A 21,042-nucleotide genomic window follows, 5' to 3' on the forward strand; every position below is an offset into this window, starting at 1 on the left:
GTAATAGTTAACATGTCTTTAAAGTAGTTAAAGATCTGGTACCAAAGCCCAGCATGTTCCACTGTCAGTCTATCCTCATTAACAAGAGAAGAACAATCCACAGGAAGGAGACAAGACAGTCAGACCGATTTCAACAAACAATCACTCACTGTACAGCTACTATGTGCAAGTCTAGTCTGAGCTACATTCATTTAAAATGAGATCTTCAATCACTATCAGATTCCCAACAGAAGCACAATGGTTATGGCAACCAACAGAACCAATGTCTTCAAGAAATGAAGCAAGTTTAGATATTTTGTTCATTAAAGAAAAAGTAGTTTCGCTACGTGGTTTAACAGGCCGTACCTGCATTGGTGAAAATAAGAAGTTTGCTCTTCGGTGGGCAGGGTCTGTAGCACCCCGTTCTTTGTGCGTGTGCAGAGAGGGTGGACCCAGTGGGCTTTGATTCTCAAACAGACTCCCTTTCAGACGCTTCCCCCGAGCCTGGCTCTGAGCTCCTCTGCTCACATCCTCGGAAAATTCGGGAGGAGAAAAAGTTTATGGAAGCGAGCAGTAGTTTATTCACCAGGCCGCCAAGGCCTTTCAGAGCCTTGAGAGTGAGAGTCTATAAGGAGGCAATCAAGCATGTGCTGGGAATAAGCTCAGTTGCCTTCCTACCTGTGACGGCCCCCCTCAAGTGCGGCTAAGAGACTCATTGAATGGAGGGAAGAACAATGGGCGAGAGGAACAAACAATTCAGAGAAGTCTATCATTCTGTATGCTGTTATCTTAGGCACTGAATAAAAGCGGACTCTCCCCCTTTCGGCCCGACAGTCAGCACAATTTTCAGGGACCAGTAGCACTCCTTAGGTCCCTTTCAGAGGCTCTCAACAGGTTCATAAGGGCAAGAAGTGCAGTATATTAAAAAAAACAGAGGTAGTAACTTCACTTGACTGAAGTCACGGAGAATCTGAAGTGAGCAAGAGCTGGTGAAATAAAGCCTGTGTTTAAGGTTTCAGTGCTAAAGGGTTTTCCACAGCACATAAACCAAACAAGCTGAAATATGCTCACTAATGTAAAATATTTAATATTTTAGAATTTGATGGAATTTTTTTTTTTTTAAGTTTTTAAAAATTCATAATTTTATAAATAGATTTTCTTTTTTTGTAAAGGATAATTCACTCAAACATGAATTCTGTCATAATTTACTCACACTTTCATCTGCGAAACACAAAAATAGATATTCATATAATTAAAGTGGAAGGGGACTGGGGCTGTCCAGCTCCAAAAAGGAGAAAAAACATCATAAAAGCACACATCTTCAGTCTTCTGAAGCCATATGATAGCTTTGTGTGATGTAAAAACTGAAATTCTGCTTTGTAAAAGAGCAGCTTAGAGGTTCTTCTTTAACTCCACAAAAAAAAGTTTTCATATTCGGATGAACTAAGTAAAGTATTTTAAACTTAAATTACTGTCTATTTTAAGGCTTTTCCCCTTTTGAGCAAGGCAAAAAGAATCACATCTCAATCATTCACCATTACATCCTCGTTTCTCTCCCTTTCTTCACCCTTTGTTTTGTTTTTTAAAGCAAAAACCTTATGCCTAAGTAATGCTGTCCAAGACCGTAAGCTCTTGTGTAAAGTCGTAAAGCAAGGCTTCCTGGCCACCAGTGCTTTTCCTCACAGATGCACTGGCCCCTGCCTGTGGGAAAAGGGAAACCATGACTTATCTGAACATATGGTTTCCCAATTCAAGTCAAAATGTCTGAGCCCTGTTGCATCTGGTGCCATTTTAGTTGGTTAAAAATGCCACACAGGACTGTGACGAAAGGAGAAGAAATGGAGGAAAATACAGTTATTACACACCCATGGGCTCATTTTTTCAGCTCATTAGCCACTGGCCTCCGTGACCAATTAGGCTTTGTCACCATTGCCGGGGTCATTATGCTCACATCTTCTTGCATGCTCATTCAGCTGTCTTTAGGGAGAAAATAAAAGACAGAGAAAGAGAGCTCATTGATAGAGGCAGGAAAAGGCAAACCCTTATAAATTGATTGAAAATTAAAGAGAAAGTCACAATGAGATCATTTCGCTGCTGATGCTTGTGTCTTCATGAGCAGGAATGTGTGGGATTTACAGATGATGCCTTAATGACCCCTAACTGAAGCCCGATCTTCACACATATAAAGTAGCAAAAACGTTTACCCAACACATTTGATCTTGCTTCGCAAATGTGTCATTTTTAAGCTAATCCGACAAAGTGGCTGTAATTATAAGAAAATAACAAACGTCTCACCTGAAGTCATAAGTTAATCTCTGCTTAAAAACTCTGCAAGCGACCGAAGGCCAAGCCAGTTGAGAGTTCGGTAAATGCGCTGCCTCCCCTGTGCAGGTCAGTTACTGGCCAGTATGTGTAAATGGGGTCCATGGAGAGAGGGTAGAGCCGATGTCAATCACAAAGTTAGCACACACAAAAGACCATAATTGGCATGGGTCCACCTCATCCTTGCATCCGAGAGCTGTGTTGGCCCCGTGGGGCCTCGTGAACCCCCCACCACCCCCAGACTGACCACAGTCCATTTATCAGAGATGGGGGGGGGGGGCAGCTTGGCAGGCCCTACACACACTCCCCTGCATAAGCATCGTACACACTCTCACACAAACATGCGAGTGACCCAAACAAATATGCTGCGGGGACCGTGGCAGACACACCATGTAACAACAAATTTACAACGGGCGCACCATGAAAATGGCTGGGTCAATATGATGACTAATGGTGTAACTGTGTGGATAACGGACGAGTGTGAAATAACCAGATTACATGTTTAGCTTTAGTGATCGGAGAATCATCAAGAGATGAAAGATCATTTGCTGGGCAAAATTAAATGAAGAAAACATCAAATTGATTATGGAAGATCATAAAGTTGTAAAAGTGCAATGATAGATAGATAGATAGATAGATAGATAGATAGATAGATAGATAGATAGATAGATAGATAGATAGATAGATAGATAGATAGATAGATAGATAGATAGATAGATAGATATAGATTAGATAGATAATAGATAGATATAGATTAGATTGATGGATGGATTTAGATAATATTTATAGATAGTTTTATTTAGATAAAGAGATGATAGATATATAGATAGATTAGATTGTAGATAGATAGATAGATAGATAGATAGATAGATAGATAGATAGATAGATAGATAGATAGATAGATAGATAGATAGATAGATAGATAGAGATTAGATAGATAATAGATAGATATAGATTAGATTGATGGATGGATTTAGATAATATTTATAGATAGTTGTATTTTAAAGAGATGATAGATATATAGATAGATTAGATTGTAGATAGATAGATAGATAGATAGATAGATAGATAGATAGATAGATAGATAGATAGATAGATAGATAGATAGATAGATAGATAGATAGATAGATAATTTTAGATAATCGATAGATTAGATTGATAGATGGATGGATTTAGAAAATATTTATAGATAGTTGTATTTAGATGATAGATAGATAGATAGATAGATAGATAGATAGATAGATAGATAGATAGATAGATAGATAGATAGATAGATAGATAAAGATTAGATAATATAGATTTAGATAGATTTAGATACAGATTGATTTAGATAAGATAGATAGATAGATAGATAGATAGATAGATAGATAGATAGATAGATAGATAGATAGATAGATAGATAGATAGATAGATAGATAGATAGATAGATAGATAGATAGATAGATAGATAGATAGATAGATAGATAGATAGATATGATGTTTTTTTAATTTTTGGTGATTTTCCATTTCTGTCAGATGCAGTTCCCAGCAGGCCGTGTGTTCGCTCTCTCTTGAAATGAATGGGAAACCAGGCTGCTAACAGCACGCTGAACAGGAGGCTAATTCCTTGTGTTTAATACAAAAGGACCAATTATATGCTAATCAGCACATCTCAACACTGCTTCAGCTCCCCATCCTTCACCGGCAACACAAGATAACGGTTAGTCATGCTTCTTTTAGGGCCTTTCCTCCAACTGGGTTCAGCTGTTAAAGATCACTATGAGCTGAAATCTGCTATAGAGGTGGAAAATGAAGTTATTGTAAATGGTGAAAATTAGCTATATATTCAATACTTATATGTCTACAGGTAGCATAAAGTGGCAGTAAAAGTATTTTAAATCACATAGAAAATGTAGGTATGTCATTGCATTACATTTATTTTTTAAGACAAAAGCATCTCAAGCAAAAACACTTTATTGAAAAAAATTGTTTTTTTAATTATAGAAACAATAGATTAAAAAATTAAGTATTTTGGACTAAATTAAGTTTTATATTAGTGTCACAACGTATACTTAAAACACAAAATTCTTTCACTTTTCACAAATGTCAATCAACCCAGTCAAAACCAGCATCAGCACCAGAAAAGCATCAGTATCCTAGAGGAAGTGAGTTGACCACGTCTCGGCTAATCATTAGCAGTCTTTTGTCTTTTGGCAAAATCAAACAGCATGCCTTACACTCTTTCATCAGCCTGATTCAGTCAGCCCAATTGTTTTAATATGAACTTCCTCAAGTGTTTTCATTTAGTGTAGACTAGCCCCCTACTATCCAAGCAGCCTCACCCCCTCAGAATATCTCCACCCCCAAAGACCCGAAGAGTCTTTCTTAATCAAATGTACATTTACTAGTCGCTTGACTTGAGACATCTGCCCCAAGCAACCAGTCAATATTGTGGCCCCAGTTCAAAGCAGTCAGTTCATTAGCTGTGTCAGCTTTACAACCAGAAGGTAATGGGTTTGAAAGTGAGCAACGACAATGCGCCGCAATGCAGGCCTCATTTAATAGTGATTTATCACCAGCCAAAAGCCCTGTTTAACCTTTGGCCAGTGCAGACCTCCCTTCCTCTCTCAAAGGATCCATTGTCAGCTCCCCAGGGTATCTTACTGTGTGAATAAGGAAAAGATGATCTAGTTAAAGTCACATTATATCACTATCCATATCATCAGAAGTGGAGCAGAACACTTTGTTGGCAAACAGAGAGTGCGTATAGTGTTTCAAACGGTTCATTTTCTGTTACAAAAATGAAAATACTGTCATCGTTTACTCACCTTTTTTTGTGTGCTCCACAGAAGGAAGTATCATAACAAATGCTGGTTTTTTTTTTTTTTTCAGTACAATGAAAGGCAATGGGGTCCAAAGTTGTTTGGACTTTACCATTTTTCAGATTATCTTTCTGCAGAGGAGAGAAAGTCATACAGGTTTGAAGTGACATATCTCTCATCATTTACTCTAGGCAGAGAATTTTCATTGTTGGGTGAACTATCATGTTCAGCCATTTTGACACTCAGCAAATATTAGCTAAGATTAATTAGGAAATGTAGATGCTTGTGATGACGAAAAATGCCTTGAAATTTTTGAAAGTACAAAAATGTCCAGTGCCTGAGTAAAACGACTACTTAAAGTTTTGGCTTTTGGGGGTATTCTAGCAACAGAAGCATCAGGTTGAGCATGTGCTGTTATTTTCCAGTGATCTAATGCAGTTTGGTCCTGTTAAGTAGTGGAATGACAGGAGGACAATACGGATGCTTGGCGTGGTCCATATGGACGGCATAGGTCTTTGACGGCACCCTCTGCACTTTATTAACCACATGTCTTACCAGCACTTAGTAAACTGTTTTGTTAACAAAGCTCTGGCAGGAAGAATAAAAAAAGGGGGTCGGCGTTGAAAATGTGAACAGTTGGTGCGATGTAAAAGACAGTGTTTTCTGCGGAGAGCCTGATGGTCCCCCCTCCCAATCCGCCTCACCTCCCTCCCTGCCTTCAGTCTACGCCACTCCGCCCCGTCCTTACAAGGCATGGCTTAGTCACACCAGCTGCCTGGACCATTCTTCACTGGTTGAGCTGCCCCCTGTCACGACCAGAAGCCGGAGGCTTCCATCCCTGTACGGCTGAAGAGAAAGAACCTGACGGGTTAAGTGGGCCAAAATCCAGGGGGATCTTGAGATGAAGTGATCAAAACAATGCAGATATTTCGACTGGAAAACACAGAGAGCAGTACTGATTAGTTAGGAAGACTAGTTATCTAGTTGTGTTATAGTCTATTTAACTTGGTGTCGTTTGGAGAAATATTATGGGGAAAAAATTAGACATTATTATGCTTTAAAGAAACGCACCAACAATTGTACATTTATTATGTATAAAACACTTTCATATTAGAACAATTAGCCATTCAAATATTTAATATGTATTTTCTTTATTTTTTGTATATAGAATTAATATTATATTAAACTATGTTAAACACAACATAATACTTATAAAAAAAATACTAGCTATTATTTCAATACGTAGCCTACATATTTTAATATAAATACCAAAACAATATATATATATATATATATATATATATATATATATATATATATATATATATATATATATATATACATGATATTATATAAATATATTAATATTATGTTATATTTATACAATGCACTAAATAATATATAATATTATAATATAAACATTTAAATATGAATAAATACAAAATTCATATAATACATATCTTTACATATATAAATACATCTTTAATATTTCAGCTTTTTAAATAAAATATATGTTACTTAACATAATATTTATAAATATTTAATGCATATTTTGTCATATTTTTTTTACATAGTTTTCTTTTTTCTGCCATTCTTCTGCTTCTAGTGTGAACATTATATATTATATATGAAATATTATATTAATATAATGTAATATTTATACAATGCACTAAATATTATATAAACATTTAAATATGAATAAATACAAAATGAATACAATACATATGTATAAATACATTTGTAATATTTAAAGAAAATATGTTACTTTAAATATTTATAAATATTTAATACATATTTTGTCATATTTTTACATCACTGTAAAAAATTATATGATCAATAAGTAATGACAACATATATTTTTTACATTGCTTTAACTCACCAAAACAAGTTGAGCAATTTTCAACTTTTTAAAAAAAAGTTTTTGAATCTTGTATAATTTATAAAGTCCGTTTAATATAATTTAAGTTGAAATTACTTAAACATCCAAGTTGATTGTACTAAGTTTAAGTCAGCAACTTTTTTCCAGTGTGGTTTTCTTTTTTCTTCCATTCTTCTGCTTCTAGGGTAAACATTATACATAATATATGAAATTATATTATATTATGTTATTTAAAATATTTTAAAAAATAATATTTAAAATGAACCAGACTGTATAGATTTAATTGATGCAATTGGAATTCCAGTACAGATGTTCAATCAGCTGTTCAAGAAAACCAACCAACCAAACCAAAAAGAAAGAAAAAACACAATGCAGGCAAAATGAGCTCCATTTAGAGCCTTACAATAATCCTTTTCTACCCTGACAGAATTTGTTACATTTCAATGTTCTTTGAAGTAGTTTTCGGCACATTTGATGGCGAGCTTCGAAAGCACAGCATTATCGGCGCAAGAATGGGGCTTTTTTTTAAGGTGTTTATAAATTTCAAAGATCTCTCTGTTGTAGAGCACAGATTGTGTGGTCTGATTGGGTCACTCCCTCAAGAGTCACTTGAAAAATCCACGGTATTTGGCCTAACTCCCGATACTATGTGCGAGCCATGCAAAGACTTCAAGGCATTTGCTTTGTCGTGGAATCTGCTTAGGTTTAGTAAGCATCAAGAAGTCCTCGCACACACGTACGCACCCTTTCCACAAAAACGTTCCCCAGTGGTGAAATTGAAGAACGGGCGACCCATCCACTAAGCAAACAGAATGAACTAATGGATCAGGCATCTTCTCCTCCCATTCCAATTATCCAGAGCCATGTTAAGAATATGGCCGCATTGGTAAACGCTGATGCTAATACAGATAATCCCTTACATACATATACATATCACATTCAGACCGGTCACTTAGCCACCGAGCCACCCAAGCAGTCAGAGTGCAGGAGTTGAGACCGCCAACAGAGAGAAAGTGCATCCTTCAGGTTTGAACAAGCTAATGAGGAATATGTAAATGCTGTGGGGGCTTATGAGATTACCACTTGTTTGATAGTTATTACAGGTGTTAGTAAACCAGTTAATGCTGGTCCATTCAAACCCTGATTGATCCCCTAATACAGGCGTTTGTGGCCATGTTTGCCCTGAATTGTGCTGTGGTGGGTCCACACTGTGTACTCAATACTCACACAAACTTGCTCTCAGTTTCCAACTTTTCTTTCCATTTCTCTGGCCTCTGAACACAGTAACATGCTTGGAAATATTCACTAAGATGAATTCAGTTGCATAGATTTGATGCTCTTTCTTCCAGATGCAAAACCTCGATTAGAGCAGTTCTTCTGTGAAAGTATCCTTCTTATATTTCCTTGCTTTGGAAGGCGCTTGCAAGTTAAAGAAGTCATTAAGCTTATCCAGACACTACAAAAGAAAGATTTTGCAATGGCAAACAAGAGTGTCAAATCAAACAGAGATTTGCCAAAGAGGCTTTGGCGAGTTGGTGAGGTCCATACCAATTTGGAGATTTCAATGCTCTCTTTCTTACTCCTGGGAAAATCACTGGACTTGTTGGAAGAGGACAAAAGCGTTAAATATGAAGAGAACAACTCGAGAACATTATGTGAGATTCAGCAAAACATTCCACAAAGCGGAATGCTGAAACTTGCTACATGTTTATGTGCAACAATATCGTTTTAGAGTTTTTAACTGAAAGCAGCTGGGTTTGCAAAGGAACTCGTAACTAAATTGTATCTAGAATAGTTTGAACTGAAACCAAACTAATGCTTCATATACATTTTTTATTTCTCTAAACCTCCTCAACTACAGTCAGATTTCCCTGTCTGGATCAACAATTGTCAGGACCATGTGAGCCAATCAATGTAAGACAATAAAACCACATGTACCGCAGGAACTCAAGTAAAATCACTTTGCTCACTGCAATTTCCTTCGCCCGGACAGAACAATAGTCCAACATTTGCTTGTCATGGGTTGGAAAGTTCAGGCAAATTACTGAGCAGACGCAAATCTTTCTTCAAGAGTGCCCACTCTTAATTGAACAATAATAGTTACAATTGATTTAAAGTATTTGCTGAAAGAAAAAGAAACATTTTATAGAAAACCGTTTTCACCAAAGGGTTAAACCAAGGAACCTGGAATCTCTTAATTGTACAACAAAACAATCACATTTCAATTAAATGAAGTATTGTAACTAGGCCATTAACTAAAAACTAGAATGAATTAAGCCTATTTTTCAGAGAATTAAGAATGTAATTCTTTTTAATACCTCAGTTAAGTTTATGACTGTTAAATAAAGCAATGTTGGATTGATAAAATTTACTAGACCTTTTGGCCTTATTGAAATTAGTCTGTAAAAATGCCAGTCAACAAAAACCTTTTCTGTTGCAGATAATAATAATTATATATATATATATATATATATTAAACAAAGGAATACTATACTAAAGTACAAGTATATTTTAAGTATGAATTAGAACTATTATAGATAATACTAGTCACATTATCACTTTTCCATATATACATATTTCACATACTGTAAACACTTCTCCATACATACACACTTGTCTGGTTTACTGTCTTTGTGGGGACTCTCCATATAAGTTATGTTTTTTATACTGTACAAACTGTATATTCTCTCCCTCTACACTAACCCTACCCATCACAGAAAACTTTCTGCATTTTTACTTTTTCAAGAAACATCACTTAGTATGATTTATAATATGGTTTCCTAATGGGGACCATGAGTCCCCATGAGTCTGTGTGAATTCAGGTTGAAGTCCCCACCGGGATAGAAAAAGCACGCACGCACACACACACACACACACACACACACACACACACACACACACACACACACACACACACACACACACACACACACATTTCATAGTCCATGATTTATTATAGTCAATATCCATAATAAATCATTTACATGTCAGTGGGACTGTCAACATAAAGACAGCAACTATAACAGCTGTGAGAGATAATAAAGTATTTATTATTCAGAACCGTGTGATCGTAATTAGTGTGGAAATACATTGCAAATTCATGGGAAACCCTATTTAAATAGTCTTAGATGGCTTTAGAATTATGAATTCAAAACACTTTCTCTGCAGGATCCGCGCTGACATCGCCCTCTGCTGGTGGCCTAACAAAATACAATTGTGTATGTAGGCTATCATGCGAAAGTTTTCAAATCAGCCCAAAATAAGGACAAGTGTATTCCCGTTTTAGGGGGATTGTTTTATATTTATATATATATATATATATATAAGTTTTATTTGAAAATAATAATAATAATTTAAAATGTTTTTTAATTGTTTATTGCTAATGTTCAAATGACGTCAAAGAGTTCAATAAATTGCACACAAATGTTTGTTTTAAATGTTAAGGTTTATTTGGAAAAAATTGGTTAAAGCTAAAAAGCTGATTAAAGTTCTTTATTTGCGGGGGAGGGAAAGGCGTCTTCTTTAAAAATACTGAAACAAACCCGAATAGCCAAGATTACATCACTACAAACTTGATATTATTTAAAAACCGTTCTACCTTTTATCATCTCGGACATTCTCATTTACCCACATAAATATTAAGATTTAAACTGCGTGAAGGCGCAATAGAGTCTGCTTTGTAAAGAAATTGTCTCTCTCGCGCTGCCAAAACAAAGCTGTTCCCTTGAGAAAATAGCTAAACACCATGTAATTTCAGCTCTATTGCACCGTTTTAAAATTGATTGTGTTCCGCGACCTATAGGCGAATTAACGCAATGCATTTAAACGTTTTCAACGGTATGTCGGTTTCTTGTGTTCCTCTTGTTCCAAATGTGGCCAACACACAAGCCCGGTCATTGTGACATGGCGCTATTCCTCCCTCAAAAAGACCAAGCACGATGGGAATCCAAGAAACGAGCTTTATTTTGGAGGTGCCACCTATTTGCGGCTCATAAAAACAATATTTAGGTTGTGCTTGAGCGTTACCTCGCTGAATAGGCCCTATTCATGTGGGGTTAAGAGTGTAGCGTGGGTCCTGTGAGGAGGTAGCGTGGGTCCCTGTGTTTCGGGGAGGAGCTGTCAGGGCTTCGGAGGACCCGGAGAATAGGGACCCGCCAGAGTCTCTTGCTTGGGTTCGAACTGCGGTGATTTAACTGCATAATCGGATTGAAAGTGAGCCGCGGAATTTATGTCAGTTCACATTTCATCAAACGGCGAGTGTGAATTGAAGTCGACAGAACAGAGGGTTAATCCAGAACTAAAGCCAAAATAATTAGGGGCCCCCATCTAATCTCCTGCTCATTCTAACACCCTTGAATGACATTAAAATATGGCAACGCTTGCTGTTGGCAGTCAAATGTGTTCCCCAACTTTAAATGGGCCAATCAAAGCCTGGACTTTGAAAGCAGAGGTTTGTTCATAGAATCCATCATAGCTTTGGGTGTCAACCACACAGACAAGCTTATTATGTCATGTTAAACATTTAAGACCATCTAGAACTGTAATTCAAACTGAATTTTAAGAATTATCCCATGACAAATATTACATTTTCAGTTTTTATTTCTTTGTTCTTTTTTTTACTCCTGTCAATATTTCCCATGTCACATTTTTTTTTTTAATAGACGCTACCGAATAATGGGCCACAAATAAGGGGTAAGTTGTCACATTGTATTTACATTTATTTAGAAGAAGAAAAAAAAAAAACGTTCCTTCCTCATATTAACCCTTGCATGAAGGTATGCTAGTATTTCCTTTATTAAATATACAGAGCAAAAATATATTAACACTGATTTTTTTGTTTGGAGGACACAATTCATAAAACAAAAAGAAAACGAGAAACAACATCTTTTATTCATAGGGTAAAAGTTTTGTCGGCTTCTAATGAAGAATTTTTCTTCAATATAAAGTTTTATCTCTTCTTCCTTTTACTTGATTAAAGGATGCATGATGCATGCACTCTACATTCAAACATTAAAACTTATTAAAGCATTCTAAAAGGAAGCTTAACTTAGTTTGTTCATGCCATACACCTAATACAAAGTCTACTGGATAGATTTAGACTTTCCTTTGTTTGCCAAATCTTAAGCCAAAGTGTCATTACATGAACATATTCTCAAATGCTCCCCAAAATTTGCTTCCCAAAAACTAACCTCATCCTTAGACAAAATCCTAACCTTGGCCATTGGCCACCACCCCAACACTGACCACATCACACATTTTGCTATGCTGGAATGTAAGGCATTTGCTCCAAAGCAGTGGATGTGCGTCGAACATTGTTAATTGTTCTTAAAGACAGACATTTTTTCAAATGCTCTTAGGCCACAATTTACAAATAAGATCCCTTGTTTTCATGCAGCTGCAAGCCTCTCAAACTTGCCTTGTTGATTAGATCGAACAATTCAACCTTACGCTAATTAAAAAAATTAAGACTGAAATTAAGACATTTGTCTGTCCATGTCTGGGAGAGCCGAGGAGAAGCAGGAAGTCAGCCCAGGTCAGGAATGTCAGACAGGAAGTCCTCCCTGTGTTTGGATGACTACTTCTGAAATAGACTTCCTATTCCCTGCGATCGGTAGGGTGGTGTTTTTATTTTATTGAAGGTGGTGATAGGGGAGGGTGACCACAAAACACACAGCTGCATAGCCCTTAGCTGATAATAGATTGGTAAATAAATGGGGCGGCAAAGTAGAGCCAGAGGCAGTTTCTTATATAGTTTCTCTTCTGTATAGCTTATATACAGTATATTTGCTCTGTAGTTATAAGGGATGCATCTCCAACCTTCTACAAGAAGCTACGTCACCCCTCATTTCAGTCCAAAGGGAACTATTAGCCTCAGCGGAAAAGCTCTGTTAGTCTGTCTTGGTCCTCTGGTTATTGGTGCTCTGCAAAGACAACAAAGTCTAGTCACAGCTATTTTTAGCACATACGCTAAGGAAGAATGGTATTTTGTTTGCATTAGAAGGCTTACAAACTATCAAAAAGCACAGAACAATCTGTATCGGCTAGATGCAAAAAGTATCAGCCAGTCATTATAGCGAAATAAACAGAAGCAGGCTGATCAAGGCTTGTATCTCACCGAAAGGGTTTATTTAGCAGTAATGACCAGCTGATTTGACATCCTGCTTATTATATGGCAGCAAACCAAATAAATGAATAGAAATGGACATTAAAACGGGTTTAAAAGAGAAAGAGACTAAGGAGTGAAAAGCTAAACATTAAAGGAATAGTTTACTTAAAAATGAAAATTCTGTCATCATTTACTCACCCTCAAGTTGTTTCAAACCTGTATGAATTTCTTTCTTCTGCTGAACACAAAGGAATATATTTTGAAGAATGTTGGTAACCAAACAGTTGATGTACCCCATTGACTTCCATAGTAGGAAAAAAATACTATGGAAGTCAATGGTGTTCAGCAGAAGAAAGAAATTCATACAGGTTTGAAACAACTTGAGGGAGAGTAGATGATGACAGAATTTTCATTTTTAAGTGAACTGTTCTTTTAAACTATAGTTGTGTAGGAAACTGTTTACCTTGGACTAGGGTCAATTATACAATTTAGAGTGCAGAGAGACACAATTAAAATGTTCAAATAAAGCATTCCAGAGGGCTGAGTAATTATAGTCTATTTTTGAATAAACTTACATCAAAATCCATTTCATCACATCTTCATCAACAGCTGTGTGTACTAATACTTAAGTTAGTGATATTTGTGTGGGTTTGTGTTTGATAGAGACTGGTCTGGGGATCCAGAGAGATGTGTAAACACAGTCATGGGGTAAGTCACAGGCCAGGACACTTAACCAAATAAACAATTTCATTAAGGGGCCTCTGAACTTAGATTCCTCTCATGTTTGCTCTACAACCAGCAGCTGTGAGCGATCACAAGTCACTGGTAAGAACTTTAAGGAACAATACAAATGATCGCCAATGATTATGTCAAACCACATACAACCTTTGTTCGATTATCTCAAGCATTTCCACTGAAATATATTGGATTATAACTACCTCAGACACAGAGAGGCACTGTTGCACATGAAGGCCACCCCCACATCTCACCATCTGGATCATTTAGAGGGCGGAGTGCCCGCTTTCCCTCCGTCCCTCTTGCGCTCTCTCCCTTCCTCCCTTCCCTTCCTGCCGGCCTCTGAGCAGAGGATGTGTCTGGGAGTATGAGAGAGCAAGGCTAGCGGTGAAGTGGGTATGCACCCTCTCTCTTCTTCCTCCTCATTACTCTCTGCGTCTCTGCTGATTGCTCTATTTGGCGACACTGAGCAGGCCCTCTGGGCAGGGCAGTCTCTTAGTGGCAGAACGGTGGACGGTGGAACAACAAGCCTAAATGTCAGACGGAGACACGAATGGCCGAGACAATCATGAAGGTACACATCCTTTCTGTTTGTTTGCAATGATGATATGTATTATGCAAGCGTTTGTTTATAAAGTCATAATGTTGTGCTAGTAGAGAGATCTAGAGTGTATATCTACATAAAAGAGAAAGAAAGACAAGTCATAAAATTAAATATAAGCAGCATATGTTTCTGCCAGGGGAATTATGTAGGGTTCCACCTACCCCCATAACATCCAGCCAAAATAGCCTGCTTGATTTTTTTGTATAAAAAACTATGGGTTGAAGGACTTGAATTTGGTCAAATGGATGCATTTCAGCACCACGGTAAATTAATAACAAGACCTATTCATAATGCACAATGTACTCAACATATAACATTGTGCCGTGCAACAATGCTGTCAAAAAGGGAATACACCTGAACACAGGGGTTTATATCCAAATAAAAGCACAATAGCAAATATCAGTTCTCCATAAATACATTTAGTTTTAGTAGTAATGTATAAAACATTCAGTACCTACAATAACCTCTGAGGTCTTTAAGTGATTGTATATGGTTCTTGTACAAGTCATGAATCATTGTGGTTTTGGCCAAATTCCTGGTGAAGTACTACATTATCCACAATCCTGAAGAAAGGGACACCAATTAGAGAAGTCAGTGTAACCATGGTAATGTGAATGACAGCACAGCAACACAGCTTAATGAAGTAATTAAATCATGGCTGAATAGATTACATAATTTTTAGTGCTTTATGGGTTGTTCATTTTCTAATAAAGGATTAAAAAGTCTTACAAATGTATCTTTATTTCTAATTTTCAAATGCCTTTTTGCTCCAAATCAGACTTTAAATCAAACTGTAATGTTGTGAATAAAAGATACATCACCTGCCTAAAGGCCGGAGAAAAAGTGTAGGGTCAGTTGTACATAGACCACAGCTGTAAGCTGGCAAGCACTTACAACTGGTCACTAAATTATGAACCTCTGTTTTGCATGATTCTGTCATTTTTCATGGAGAGGGGAAAAACATGAAGTTTCTGCCCTGAAAGTGTTTTAGTAATTGTATTCTTACATACTTTCCCGTGGGTGTTTCAGCTCTTGAGCACCCATGGGATTGAGGCTTACAGAATGGAAATTTTGAAACTTCAGCCTTCAAAACGATCAGAACACCGCTGAGTCATTCCTAGGAGAAGAGATCAATTCATCTGCTGAAGTTTCAAAGTTTGCTCAAAAGTCTCTTTTAGATGTAGCCTTATGCTGGTTTAAATAATCTGTCTCATGAACATATAGAGACTGTTAAAGTCTTTCATTATGCAAGTCAAACAAGGCTTTCAAAAACAAGTATGCATTCTCTTACACAATCAGCAATAACTTCATAACATTGAAGCTGAACAACTGTACCATTCACATTGGATTTTCTCTGCTGTGGGCATAGTTATTTTGTTTCTTTATCACATGGGCTAAGTATTTTTTCCCCCATTTTGACTGAAAGATGCCCTTGTCCCAGTTGAGGTGTGGCCAGAGCTGGAGAGAGCCGAGTGTTTGGCTCGGGGCGCTGCGCTGAAATGGGCCTCAGGTGTCTTTTGTCGTCCAGAGCATCTGGAGAGACTTGGACAATACAGGAAAAGAGAGAGTCAACGAACTGCGTCGATTCATTCAAGGTTAAAGGTAAGTAGTCATACTTTCAATTAGAAAGCCTCTAAAAACCTGATCTAAATGATTTAAAAATGTCTGCAAGAAAAGTAATCTGCTCATTTGCATTTTTAAGTCAGTTGTACAGTCCTACCTGGAAGGTGTTGACTGGGGTCTCGGTCAATTGCGAGAAGCACGAGCTGAGCTCAGAGAAGTGTCTCATGACATGCACAAGGTCAACTTGGAGTCAAGGAAAAATTCTGAAGAAGTAACTACACTGGAGACACTTAGGGAGGCTTCTGTCAATCACCACCAGCTCTTTGCTGCAGTTAGCAACCTTCCACGCCTCTATAGAGGTTAGTGATTCCCTGCCCTTTTCAGTGAACTGCATGTCCTTATTATTTTTGCATGCCCTCAATAGATATTTTGGTTAAGTATTGAATGTCAGAGCAAGGGTGTCCAATCCTGGTCAAGGAGATTCTACAACATAACTGCCTGGAAGTTTCCAGTAATTCTGAAATCCTTTATTACCTTGATTGTGGTTGGAGCTAAACTCTTCAAGACAGTGGGCCTCCAGGAGTAGGATTGGACAACTTGCCTAAAAGCCAAATATTCTCAAATACATAAATTATGTGAAAACAAGCAATTCTAGCCAAGCAAATTTGATTTTATGAGTCACTGAAGGACAGACTGAATTGCAGACACTATAGCGGGTATAGTGTAAAATGTCTTGGTCTCCAGTTTTTAGGTCCACTACTGTTAAGGCAGAGCAAGAATCTTGCAGAGCAAGAAAGTCACTATTAAAGTTGACAAGTTTATAGCTATCTAAATAATAACATAGCTCTATAACCCACTTAAGTACTGAGGTTTGTTAATGCCAAAGTAATACAAGATTTGTTGTCTCCTCTTTCATGTCAGTGCGGAGTATGGTGCTAGAGACAGAGAGGCTAGTGGAGTCTCGGAGACTATTGGAAGCTCATGCTCGGCTAATGGAACTAGAGCGCTGGCAGGATGAGGTACTGCTGCAGCTCCAGGGAGCCAGGGGATCATCTGCAACAGGATTAACCTCTGAGGATGAGGAGTTGGTGCGGAATTATTTCTCAGGTGTTGGACGCCTGGTGGATGCCCTTGCCAAGGAGCTCTGGGCAGTGGTGGGGAGTGGGTTGACGCATTCTCGTCAGAATCCCACACCTTTTGTGTCAGCTGTACGGATAGTGGAGCGTGAAGAAGCACTGGATCAGATCTTTCTGGAGGAGCGGAGGTCAACATTGGGACACAACACACCCATGCCCCCTGGGAGACCACGTTGTTGGAGGGACCGCTTCTTCAAGGTTTGATGATAAGCACTAAGTTTCCTATTGGTAGAAGTAAAGGAAAAAGTTGTTTGTATGATGGCAAGACTAAATTTAAAGTGTAAAAAAGGCTTGTGATTTAAATTGACTTAATATGCACCTGTTCAAACTATTTGGTTAGGTGATGGAGGAGGCAGTGTCAGCACGTTTCCGTAGCGTGTCCTACTTGCACACTCAAGGACCAGGGCTTGCAAGTCACTTGTCTGCACTACAGCACTGCATCATGGGAGATCTTTCAACAGTGCGGCATTTTCTGGAACAGTGTGTTCCAACTCACTATCATTTAACAAGAGCTTACCTGCGCTCCTGCCACCAGTTCTTGCAGAACCATCTTGGACTGGTTAGTGGATGGGAGCTAGAGGGTGGGGAAATCTTTGCTGTTCTTAACTGGGTTCTGCACATATACAACAGGTAGGTAAATCTTTAGATTATATGTGAATTTGGTCAATTAGTAACCGAAAAGTCATACACATTAGAATGTGTTCTTTAAGCTCAGAGATGATGGGTGAGCCAGCCCTTGTAGCTGAGCTAGACATTGAGGACATGGGACCTCTCATATCTCAGGAAGGTCTTGAGCAGCTGCAGAACAAATATGTCCAAAAAGTTCGGGTAAGAGCCAGGTCTCTAAACTTTTATCATTTACCTTGTTTTGTCTGGATTAACAGGCCACATGTTCTTGAGACATTTTATTGTGATTGTTTGCAGAAAAGTGTCTCAGAGTGGATGCACAAAGCTCTAGAGGTAGAGCTGACAGACTGGCAGAGAGATCAGGAACCAGATATTGACCATGAGGGCTGCTATCACACCAGCCTTCCAACCATCATCGCTCAGGTACTACAGCAATGGCTAGATCTACAGAAGCAATGTTGCCATACAAAGTAGTGCCAAATTTATGAGCATCTTGGCATTTCCATCCCATCGTTCTTTTGCAGTATCTCAAAATGCGCATAAAACAGGTGGATGGAAACATAGCTAATGAGAAAGATTTTTATCTAATATCAGCACTGATATATATGAACTGCTCTGATGTCTGGGTTATTAGATGCTAGAAGAAAACGCACGGGTGGCCTTGATGATAAGTGAAGCTCTGCGAGACCAGACAATCCAAATGGGTCTTTATGAGATGGAGAATCTCCTCAGCCGGTGTGTATGTTTAGCAATACTGGTATCATAATTCTAATTGATAATTCACATTTTTGTACTTGCTTCTCACTATTTTGTAACAGATTTCGAGATGCAATCATAGAATTTGGGAAGGAGCATCGCAGGGATCAAACCATAAACAGTAACAAGTTCTACCTCCATTATCTGCTGGCCTGCATCAGCAACTGCATCATCCTCAAGTGAGATGATGTACAAGTATCTTTTTACAGTATGTCTGTATTTGTGTGATGTTTGTTTGAAAATGTGTGTGTTTCAAATAGTTTTGTGAGTGTTAGAGGTGCTTATAAACAGTATATTTAAATCTTTGATTTAAATGTACATCTAGAACCTCCACAGAAAGTCTGCAGAAGCAGTTGTGCTCCTTCCCTTCAAACCGGTATTCTCGCATTCCACTTGGACCTCTGGCTGCCCTGGACCGTGCTGTGAGAAAGGCATGTCGCCTAGTCATGGACCATCTCTTGTTTGAGCTGCAACCTCATCTACAAGAGCTCCTGTCTCGTACCTGGCTGGACCAGGGAGATGTAACCTCAAATATGTGTGGGGTTCTAGAACGTCACTGTGAACTCTACAACAGAGTGCGGCAACCTTGTCGCCAGGTTAGTGTTTACACCAGGCATCAAAAATTACATAGACCACACAATAAAATGTGTGTATATTTTTACCAATGAACATTTTGTGGTCATCCATCATCTACAGAGGCTAAAGGAGGAATGTCAATGGCTAACTGTTGTTGAGTATGTCCGAGCACTGATGCAGAAGAGACTAGTCTGCAAAAGTAATGATGAGCGAAGTCAATTGGCCCAGCGAATGTCACAGGATGCTCAGCAGCTGAGGGACCACCTTCAAAGCATGGTGAAAGCCCATTTACATTCATTTATTTGGGTATTTTTGTGCTTTAGGAGCATTTAGAAGTCTGCAATGGTTCAACTCAACCTCGTAACCGGGACTCTATGGCCTGATTTGGCCCAAGCCAACAAGAATTGGTAAATTCGGCCAAACCTAACCCAAATTAGCTTTTTTTTCAGATGGCAATGTATAATATGAGAACATGCAATGCTAGAGCATTTATGTAAACAGGTCACATGCTATATTTGTCCAATCCGACACCACAAATAGGCAAATAAGAACGTTAACCCAGGGTTTAGGAATATAGGCCTACAGTGTGAAATTTCAGTTTGTGAATACCCAGGATTATAGATAACCCCAGGTAAAGTATGAGCAGTGTAAAACATAAAACAAAATAACCCAGGATTCTGTTTACCTGGGGTTTAGAATGGTCCAGGCAGGGTTAACTATTTTAAAGTGTTATATTTCTTCTCCTAGCAAGTAGACCCAGACGCACAGATTCAGCTTTGACTCAAAGATGAAACATAAATGCTTACAAAAAGTCACATTAATTAAAACATAACCCAATATGAATTAATTGCAAACCCGAATCTGACACAAACCTAAGTTATTCATGGGAAACTGACCTGAACTCGACAATTCATTGGATCTCATCAGGCTCTGGTCAGGTAGCAGACCTCTAGGAACAATACAAGAACGTGTTAGTATATGTTTGTGGAAATTAAATGACTTTAACTGTTTCACTGCTGTTTATACATTTAAAGGAGATTGATGGGACGATAGGCGAGGTGAATCCCACAGCTTTGATACTTGCACTGGCTGACATAATCAATGTGAAAGACCCAGGCATGCTAATACTGGAGATTTCTGGACTGGTAGCCAAGTACCCAGATATTAAGTGAGAAAATCTAAAATCAATTCTAATACAGAGATTAATCAATGCCAAGAGATTATTTGAACTTACAAAGTGTGTCTTTTCAGTGAGGAGCATGTCTCTGCCCTGTTGGATGTAAGAGGGGATGTGCCCAAAGATGTGCGGAAGTCAATACTAGATTTTCTGGAGCAGAGCGCCCCACCTTTACCGCCAGGATACCGCCCTATATTCACAGAAATCCTTGTGCCCTCTTCCAGCATGCATTTTTGTCTGCCTACTGCAAAGTGTACTTGAGAAGCACTCAGATAAACTACCTATCCAGCCTAGTGAATGGGAAATTCATTTTTAATTCATCAGTATTCAAAAGACTCGTTTATTCGTTTTCTGCTTTGTCTTGTCTGAACAATGCACTGTTATATTAGTAAATTATAATGTGCCCACAAATATTTACATTTATGATCTCACCGAATTCTTACTTACAAAAAAGTGCAGAAACAAAATGTACAAGAAAAAACAAAATTTAACATGTATGGTAGATACAAGAGAAAGCACTGCGCTATCTGGCTCATTGCATTTTCAAATATTTGGGGGTGATAATTTTTTAATGTAAATTTATAAAAATGTTAACATTACCAAACATAGCGTTCCCAAAGATATTAAATCAATTGCTTTAAAACTTGTATATTGTTGTTTACTATGTATATTGTGGTTGACAGTCAATAAAGTAATGAATTTTAAAACAACATATAAAATTGTTTCAAGGTTATTACGCTAACAACCTAGGCTAAATACAATGGCACATGATGAATATAGT

The 21,042-nt window shown here is 37.9% G+C and overlaps 1 protein-coding gene and 1 long non-coding RNA gene across 6 annotated transcripts; one reads left to right on the top strand and one right to left on the bottom strand.

Moving 5' to 3' along the window:
- Window positions 1-13,750: 13,750 nt before the first annotated feature.
- exoc3l1 (exocyst complex component 3-like 1) lies at window positions 13,751-20,977 on the top strand. 5 transcript variants are annotated; one of them, XM_079859089.1, is made up of 15 exons: window positions 13,751-13,795; window positions 13,887-13,912; window positions 14,031-14,396; window positions 15,853-16,028; window positions 16,129-16,348; window positions 16,911-17,323; window positions 17,466-17,755; window positions 17,836-17,953; window positions 18,050-18,175; window positions 18,387-18,487; window positions 18,571-18,687; window positions 18,834-19,104; window positions 19,205-19,360; window positions 20,119-20,252; window positions 20,336-20,977. In XM_079859089.1, the coding sequence occupies exons 3-15, from the start codon at window positions 14,357-14,359 to the stop codon at window positions 20,520-20,522; spliced, it is 2,349 nt and encodes a 782-aa protein (XP_079715215.1). In that variant the 5' UTR covers window positions 13,751-13,795; window positions 13,887-13,912; window positions 14,031-14,356; the 3' UTR covers window positions 20,523-20,977. The 5 variants fall into 5 exon arrangements, with proteins under 5 accessions (XP_079715215.1, XP_079715214.1, XP_079715216.1 ...); XM_079859090.1 differs by having other exon boundaries at window positions 13,761-13,795; window positions 13,890-13,912; XM_079859088.1 differs by having other exon boundaries at window positions 13,758-13,795; window positions 13,890-14,396.
- On the bottom strand, window positions 15,890-20,035 carry LOC307151216. The gene is made up of 5 exons (XR_013819849.1): window positions 19,981-20,035; window positions 17,643-17,738; window positions 17,445-17,560; window positions 16,147-17,347; window positions 15,890-15,968 (listed from the first exon to the last, which is right to left on the bottom strand). It is a non-coding gene; the product is annotated as an uncharacterized lncRNA (long non-coding RNA).
- Window positions 20,978-21,042: the final 65 nt, after the last annotated feature.

The sequence above is a fragment of the Squalius cephalus genome (assembly GCF_949319135.1).
Source record: "Squalius cephalus genome assembly, chromosome: 23".
Lineage (NCBI taxonomy): Eukaryota > Metazoa > Chordata > Actinopteri > Cypriniformes > Leuciscidae > Squalius > Squalius cephalus.